The following is an 8,271-nucleotide window of genomic DNA, read 5'->3' as shown; positions in this document are numbered from 1 at the left end:
GGGGTTAGAACTTTTGAGAAATGAAATGATTTTGAAAAACTTTGTTTTTGCCCACTCACACATTATGTTTTGCGTCCCTCCAGGTTTTAGGTAGAAGTGTTTTGGTGGCACATGGGGATTTCGACGGTGGTTCTAACAGAACATCACAATTGTTGGATCACCCTTGGTGTTGTATGTCCAGTCGGACTGCACTTAGGCTATTTATGCTCTGATTGTGTATTTCACACTTAATCTCGCACTAGCACTTTCTCCTAGCTAGTATTGCTGGTAACTTGGTCTTTATTTATTCGTATTTCTTTATATCTCTATTGCTTCCGCACTGTGCACATGGTTACGTTACCCTCACGTGACGGCCAGTATGCCCCGATCTAGGTCGGGGTGTGTCACTTTAAATCCCAAGTGGCATCTTTTATCAAAATTCCAGTCGGCATTTTTTGTCCAAATTAAAAGTTTTATAAGATTTGAGAAATGTGGGGTGTATAGAAAATGTGGGGTGCATGTTAAAATGTAAGGTGTATATTGAAAATGTGAGGTGTGAGGGTATTATGGGGAAGTAAGTGGAGTGTATTAAGATACTTTTTCATTGAAAAAGCAAATATGATGTGTATTAAGTATGTATGGTTTATTCAACAATTTGTGGGGTGTTAATATAATAAGCCTATAATAAATAAGGATAACCAACAAACATGAACTTTTAGGACATTTATTAAAGATGACTGGATTTGGTATTGATTACATGATCATAAACCTTTCACAGAAAATGGAAAGAAAAAAAAAAAAGAATAACCAATGTCCAAGTTCTACATTACATTCTAACGCATTCTTATTTTTAACTAGATACAAGAATCACTGACCCCCAAAAAAAAATTACAGATACAAGATAATCAAAATTTTTTAATTTTTTAATTTATTAATCATGCGGTTTAGTGGTATTTCTTTCCCCTGGTGAGTGAGAGACCCTTAAGTTCAAGTCTCATGAATGACAAATTCAATACCAATTTATTGTTGACCCACTGTAAAGCTTAGTCGCCATGCCTCAGCATCGTTCTATCAAAAAGAAAATTAGTTCATTAATCCCAGATCATAACAATTGCTATGACTCCCACTCCAAGAAGCACAGCAACGAACTTGAAAGCTGGAGTATCGAAGTAGCATTTAGCTTGTGGTTTAAACCCTTTGGCAATGAGATGGTTGATTGCAACATAGATGAAAACTCCACAAGCAAGTCCCATTGAAATGGCATATATCCAATCAGCTACATGTCCTTGAGTTGTGGCGTTGATGGCAATGCCGATGCCTACTCCAATGGGACTAGAAACAGCAAAAGCAAAAGAATAAGCTGCAGTTACTAAGAATGCTCTTTTGGGTAGCATCCTCAGTAGTGCAATCCCCATAGCAATGGCTGCAAAAATCTTGTGTAGTGATATTGTCCATAGGTTCCTCCATGCATCTGACTTTGTATCTGCGATAGACAAAGTAAACGAGCGTTCAGATTCCGAATCCTCATAGGATCTTTAGCGGATGTCAGTTACAACAACGGTTTTTACTTTAAGGTATAGCTAGAGTCGGATTTGGGAACTTAGAGATTAGGGTTTAGCTCTCGCTAAAAAAAAAGTTGAACCGTAAACATTGACCGCGAGCTTTTTAGCTGATTTAGTGCGTCCTTCAAACGATCAGAAGTGCCATTTAAATGTTTCCTGATCAATTTACAGCTACAAATATACCTTTAAGAACAAAGCTCCATGCATACATGCATAGATATGCATACTGCAATTCATTTTCAATGTTTAGAGACGTATTAAGTTACTAATTAGTTAGCACTTGAGCATTCTATGTATGTTTGGATTTGTTGTTTCGCTTAGGTTCATATGAATCCTGCAGTTTCAATTTTTCAGTGAGGTCCTTGCTTGTTACAATCAGTGACAAATTTTATCGTTAATTTATGAGATGAAATTGTTAGTTCTTTATCCTACAAATCAATTCTTTAAAAGTGATTTTAACTAGATAAGAACTGGTTTATTCTTATTTTCCTCTTTGAGAAACATAAAGATCACTGATTTAAAGTATAAAGACTTGTTAATACTTGAAAAACAAAATTAAGAATATAAGGAACAATTAACTGAAATTAATCATTTTCTCATATTTATATGGATAAAAATTACCATGAAAGATGATGAGTGGTAGATATATACGAATAATAGACATATATATGAGTTAATAAAACTCAACAATATTTCAATTAAGTACCTGCAACTCCAACAGCAATGCCCTCAAAAACTGAATGAAAACACAGCGCAAGGATGAGAAGTATGGTGTCTCCGAAAGACGATGTCTTCAAGAAAACTGGGTTGTCGTCCTCTCCATCTTCCTTATGATCATGCAGTGCAGCATTCCTTCCCTCCTCCACTTCCACTCTAGCTTCTCTTTCACCCGACCTCGTCACAAACAGCACAACGCAATCTCCAAGCATGGTTAGCAGATAACCAGCCGACGCTAGCATGAATGCGAAAGGGTATGTTTTCGTGGTAAGCTCACGAAATGTCGCATCTGCGTCACTCAAGAAGTGCATCAAAGAGGTACCAAGAAAAACCCCACCAGCGAATTGCGTCCCCATGAGAAGAAAGCTTTCGTTCCATCGATAAAAGTAGGGGGAGATGCCACCGGCGAAAGTGCTCACCAGTAGAATAATCAAGCACCATACTTTCACCAAAACCAAGCCTTTCGTATGCAGATCAACTTTATGTCCGCCGCTATCATCATGGTTGCTGCCGCCATGACCGTTGACTAGGAATGGTTGCAGGGATAAGAGGAGCACAGATGCTAAAAGAAAGGTTGACTTAACGAAAGGAATGGAAGCCATTGATGAGTATGAAGTTCCTCTCTCACACACCAATGATTTGCGTGGTAAGTTACACGAAGACTTGTAGTTGTTTATATGGTCTAAAAATAATAAATTAAACACAACCTGTCCGGCTAAATCTTGGTCCCATTTTATTCTCAATTTGTAGTACAATTTGACTTTCGAAGATCGTATAGCCTTGATGTACTACACAATTAGCTTATATGGTTCGACATAGAAGCTATATTCCAATATTGTATCCAAAAATCCTGTTGTGATACGGAATATAGTATACTCCAGAATATTTAATTATTAGATCTTGATTATTGTTTTTTTTTTTATCAAAGATCTAACAGTTAAAACTTCGAAATAACGAATAGCCTAAAGTTTATTAAAAAATCCCTATTCTACCTAGTTGAATGAAAAGTACTACGTACATGACTTATCAAATCATGAGATAATGAGATAATGAGCGATGCTAGATGCAAAAGAACAAACATAGTATTGATACTCTCGAGTTTTTAACCGTTAGACCTTAGTCATTGTATCTTTAATTAGAGATTTAACTCAATGTCTTGAAAACCCTGGAGTATACTTGAAAATCCCTGTTCTATTCTATTAAAAGGAAAGTACCACATATATGATTCATCAAAGTGATGCTAGATGAAGACAAAAAAAAAAGAAAAAAAAAAGCAATATCCAGCAGTATGATGAACTTTAAAATAATAGTGGTAGACTTGATTTTTATACTAATATGGCACGTCACATCTCCCACCGTCGATATCACATTCCGCACGATATATACACATCATTGAGTCAAATAATTCAAAATTAAAGGAGGTTTTACATTCCTGAACTCAAACATACTGGTTATATCCAAGTGATGCAGATAATGTCATTATTTTGCAAATTACGAAATTATGTTGGTAGGTTTACTATACAGATTTGTATATGGCTCATCAGATGGTTATGCCATGTCCGAACCGTCCGATCCACTCTCCCGGCTCTCCTGCCATGTTGACCCAGCTCTAAATTTACACACAGGGCATGTGCCTTGCTGCCGGAGCCAAGGATCTATGCAGTTAGCATGGAACTGCGAAAGGAAATGATAGGTTGAAATTAGAACATATAAACCAAATAACAAAGGGGTCGAACGGGCCCTAAGAACTGCGTCAGGAAAACCAGTATTGTAGTAGAGGGAGGATGGAAGAAAATGTGTATGAGAAAATAAGTCGAATTTAATGGATCTTACGAATTACATTATGTACTGCTAATGATAATGATTATAAACACAAATTGATACGGGTAAATTCCGAGATTGTGTACTGTGAGACATCAAATAATTCAGCATCATCCAACAAATTGTGGTAATTATACAAAAATTAAGACTCAGAGAATGTTTGTGACATATCGTTAATACCAGTAAGCAGAGGGTGTACCTGATGCAAACATGGCAAGCTACGAACTAGGTCCCCTCTGTTAACTTGCTCTAAGCAAATGCTGCATGTCAGCTCATTTTCTAAATCCTTCATGCTCCCGTCCATCCTTTTGGAGACTTGCTCCTTCATGCTCCCATCTTGCTTTGTCAGCTGGAAAAAATGGAATTAAGAAATTGAAAGCTATCCACATAATGTACGCATAAAAATGACAAGGTGCACAAAGCATTTGGGAAGAAAGAAAGGCCACAGCAAAAGATGCAACCGCTATAAAATTAAACAAAAGTAAACAGTCTAAGCTATCCAAGCCAGCCATCACAGATTACACAATGTTTAGCCATCACAGTCTGTACACTGAGGCCTCGTTTGATATCTAGGATTGGATCGGACTGGATTTGATAACAACATTGAAGGAAGAAATGGATGCCAACTTTCATGACTAATCTGTGTTCTACCCTCAACTTGGAGAAAATGGAGTCAGCATCCATTTCCTTGGCACCAAAAGAGGCCTGAGTGTTGAAAAAATGGAACCAAACATAGCTGTTTAAATCAAAGAAAAAGTAACAACCAACGGGCAATGTTTATTAAATAGGGAACCACCCACACATAGGAAGGATTCTAAGAGAATACCTCAACTGGAGCTGAAGATGATGATGCATGTTGCAGTGACGAGCCATCACTAAAATAAAAAATAAAAACATCTTATCAAAAATGCCACATTCAGTAAAGTTAGAGAGAACATTCTATTTGGTATATACTAATATGGATGAAAGAGTTGCAAATATATAACTTTTGTTTTCTCGTAAGTGATGCAAATAAGTGATATCATGCAATAGTGATGCAAGTGTTTTTTTTCTATCTTACACGTTCTCTGGGCCAGTGACTTTGTGCTTGTGGACGGGTAAAGCATTAATCTCCTCCTCACTCATTGAAGTTGCTGTTGAGGCATTATCAGAGTCCAGAGCCCTCAAAGTATCATAATCTGCAATAGAATGTATAGAACAATATATCAACTTAACTTCAAAGAGTGAGCCACACTGATGACAAAACTTATCCTAAAAGTACATTCTGACAGAATGACAGTACCTAGATCATCAAACTCACGGTCAAGCAGTGCCAGCTGGAGTCTTAGTCCTTGTAATCGTCCTCTGGTTGCAAAAGCTATTGAAGGTGGCATGTGCAGTCGCAGTTCCGTATGACTGAGCATGCCACTTGCAGCTGCAGCATGTGATCGGGCTTGGGCTTGAAGTTGCTGACAAGTTGCAAACATCCTCAGGGTTGTGGCCATCAAAAAGACACCCACAACTAGCCACAGCTGCATCCATAGATACAGAGGATGACCTAATTATCATATAAGTCTTATGTTCCCAAATTGCTAAAGTGAATCACCAGTATGCTTACATTGGATGGTGAAAACATACCAGAAAGTTCGGAGACATCTGGTGAGAGTTTAATATCATGAATAGGAGTATAACTGTTGAGAAAACAGGCAACTAATGGATTACAATTATGCTTTAGTACGCAGCATGCAATGAACAAAAATCCAGAAACAAATGCAATACCCGTGACAAGAAATGCCAGTGAATTCATACTAACTGGTCGAGCTGCATGTATACGCTGAAAAAAAAAAAAAAAAGGAATAAGTGTTAAGTCAGCATAATGACATTTATGTTTCCATTTCATAATCAACAGACATCTATGAGTTATAAATGACCAGGATGCAAAATAGATATGTATACTAAATCGCAACAAATTTTTATGTACATGTTTGTTAATGCTCATACCATTGCTGGTCGTTCGGGAATATGTCCTGGAAAGCCACTTTCAATATCTGCTCTAGTCCCTCGGAAAACAAAACTCATGGTTGCAAAAGTTCACGAATTCCCCTACTCAAGAAATTAGTATAAAGATAAGTATACGGAAGCACTCAAGTATCCAACTATTACAGTTCGTATATCTTTCAAATTTGCAACTCCTGCAAAAGTTCCATATAAAATCGGTTACTACACAAACAAAATTTAATGGTGAAGTAGAGGAAATGTTGACATGCCTTGGCAAATTTTGTCCAAAACAAATCATATTTTCATTTAAACAAGTACCTAAAAAATGCTTCCCACATGGAAAAGTTTACCACAAATTATTTTGCATTTGAAAAGAAATCAAGATGAGTACAAAATCTCAATATCTTGTATCACATGGATGATGCAGGTTCGTCAGTAAATACAACCTCACAGTCACAGCTCACACTCCGTCCCTACAATTAGTCTATCAAACTTATAAAATCCACCACAAATTCACAGAGGTCCAGTTACTCTGACTGCAAGACTAAAATCCGTATAATTAAGCTTTCAATTCCACTCTTTTTTTATTCGGCTCATAATGTGATTCACATTATGTAAGGTGAAAACAATTGGGTAAACTGCATAGAACATTTTACAGATCCTCTATAAAATATAGAACTATTTTACTAAATGGGCACTTAACAGGCAATAAAACACGTTTTAGTGTTGCTTTATTGTCTGTTTAGCGTCCCTAAACTGAAAAAGTTCTATCTTTTATTGAAGATTTTGTAAGAATTCCCTCTGCAATATATTCCCCCAAAAAAATTGCCCATTAATGCATTTGAAAATCAAAGAAATGGAAAAAAACTGTTAAAGCAACGCAGCCGAGTTCACAAATTTCTTCGAAACACACCACTAAATTACTCGCTAACTCAGTTACCAAAAATTAAGAGGAATGAAAGAACTTTCTAAAGCCTCCCAAATGACACTAGCCTGTGATCATCACTAATATTTTCTCAACAAATCATCAATATTGTTCCTTTTTATTCATTTTGGTAACTAAATCAACAATTAATTAAGCCCTCCATTGTTGCAAATCATCCATGAGCTTACTAATTTCACATTGCTGTACCTAGTTCTCCCCTGCACCCTACATTATAAGTACATGTGGCAAATATAAACACAGATCTAACAAATTATACAAATTGTAACCGATCATGCAATTTAAAACTGAAGATGTTAAGATTAACCTCCGATTTTTCTGGAAGATTAGAGCTACAGAGGGAGAGAGTGTGGAACTGTGCGGAAAATGCATAAGCTAGTACAATTTTCATCAAATTTTCTCGAGAAACAAACAGAAAATTCAAGGGAAGGGGACTTACAGGTGTGAAGCGGAATGCAGAGAGGTGGAGTGCAGCGGAGATTGATATGGAGAAGTGGAGGGAACGAAAGAGATAGAGAAACGAACACCCTTCTTGTCCCAACAGTTCCTTTATTTCCAATTTTTTTTTTTCTTGGGGGCGAAAATTATATTAGTGAAAATAATAGTAATTTATATAAGTTTTGGGGAAGGGTCTAGAGGCTGACACGTCAGCTTGCTTTTGATCCAACCGCTGTCACTACTTCGTGAGCATGCGAGGGTTGCTCCGACGCCGTAGGATCTTGAGCTGCCACGTGGGACCAGTGAACTGGCAAAATAAAAAGAAATGTGCAAATCCTTTTTCCGATAAAAATATGGGAAAAGAAAGTAAATATTTGTTTAGTTTGGTACAAGTCAATAGTGACATCAAAAAAATTATTTTGGATAAACTTATGGTTTTTTTAATAGGGAACTTTAACGAAAAGCACATGGTACTGTTCACTTTAACGAAAAACCACATTTTACACTAAAAAGTCAATCCTGGTACTATTTACTTTACCCTTTATTTTGTATTTATCATTAAAACTCAAAGTTTTCAAGCCCTTTTCATTAGTTTTCTTTTTTTTTAATTATTTTTTTATTTTTTAAAAAACTAAAAACAAAACAATTATTAAATTGCGCTTTAGAATTCAAAATTAGTCTTTGTTCTACGAAAGAGATTTCGAACTCAAATTTCATAAACAAAAGTTGACAAAAAAAAAATGTAATATTTGATACTCTATGATATTTTCTTGTTATGTATCATTAGTAATGTTCTAAAAAACGGCCTAAGCGCTGGGCGGTGGTGACCCAAGG

The 8,271-nt window shown here is 36.3% G+C and overlaps 2 protein-coding genes across 4 annotated transcripts; both read right to left on the bottom strand.

Annotated features, from left to right (window-relative positions):
- Positions 1 to 683: 683 nt before the first annotated feature.
- Positions 684 to 2,916, bottom strand: LOC126591143 (zinc transporter 2-like). Its single transcript, XM_050256721.1, has 2 exons — positions 2,248 to 2,916; positions 684 to 1,462 (listed from the first exon to the last, which is right to left on the bottom strand). Exons 1-2 carry the CDS (start codon positions 2,858 to 2,860, stop codon positions 1,071 to 1,073), a joined length of 1,005 nt encoding a protein of 334 aa, XP_050112678.1. The 5' UTR covers positions 2,861 to 2,916; the 3' UTR covers positions 684 to 1,070.
- A 634-nt stretch (positions 2,917 to 3,550) lies between these two features.
- On the bottom strand, positions 3,551 to 7,597 carry LOC126591144 (E3 ubiquitin-protein ligase SDIR1-like). Of its 3 annotated transcripts, none has more exons than XM_050256723.1 (10): positions 7,439 to 7,597; positions 6,060 to 6,161; positions 5,838 to 5,892; positions 5,697 to 5,749; positions 5,362 to 5,590; positions 5,140 to 5,257; positions 4,906 to 4,954; positions 4,731 to 4,784; positions 4,279 to 4,428; positions 3,551 to 3,932 (listed from the first exon to the last, which is right to left on the bottom strand). In XM_050256723.1, exons 2-10 carry the CDS (start codon positions 6,135 to 6,137, stop codon positions 3,807 to 3,809), a joined length of 912 nt encoding a protein of 303 aa, XP_050112680.1. In that variant the 5' UTR covers positions 6,138 to 6,161; positions 7,439 to 7,597; the 3' UTR covers positions 3,551 to 3,806. The 3 variants fall into 3 exon arrangements, with proteins under 3 accessions (XP_050112680.1, XP_050112679.1, XP_050112681.1); XM_050256722.1 differs by having other exon boundaries at positions 6,060 to 6,250; positions 7,439 to 7,595; XM_050256724.1 differs by lacking the exon at positions 4,731 to 4,784 and having other exon boundaries at positions 6,060 to 6,250; positions 7,439 to 7,595.
- Between the last annotated feature and the right edge of the window lie 674 nt (positions 7,598 to 8,271).

This window comes from Malus sylvestris, chromosome 11 (genome assembly GCF_916048215.2).
Source record: "Malus sylvestris chromosome 11, drMalSylv7.2, whole genome shotgun sequence".
In the NCBI taxonomy this organism is placed as follows: domain Eukaryota; kingdom Viridiplantae; phylum Streptophyta; class Magnoliopsida; order Rosales; family Rosaceae; genus Malus; species Malus sylvestris.
The sequence above is the reverse complement of the archived record's forward strand: the minus strand, read 5'-3'. Positions and strand labels throughout refer to the sequence as shown.

Bases quoted from the DNA above. Each gene is read 5' to 3' on its own strand.
- LOC126591144 (XM_050256723.1), bottom strand. From the start codon at position 6,137: ATGAGTTTTGTTTTCCGAGGGACTAGAGCAGATATTGAAAGTGGCTTT. The intron at 5,893-6,059 runs GTATGAGCATTA...TTTTTTTTTCAG, and splicing joins TTCCCGAACGACCAGCAATG to CGTATACATGCAGCTCGACC. The intron at 5,750-5,837 runs GTATTGCATTTG...TTTTCTCAACAG, and splicing joins ACTGGCATTTCTTGTCACGG to TTATACTCCTATTCATGATA.
- LOC126591143 (XM_050256721.1), bottom strand. From the start codon at position 2,860: ATGGCTTCCATTCCTTTCGTTAAGTCAACCTTTCTTTTAGCATCTGTG. The intron at 1,463-2,247 runs GTACTTAATTGA...TGTCTATCGCAG, and splicing joins CATTGCTGTTGGAGTTGCAG to ATACAAAGTCAGATGCATGG.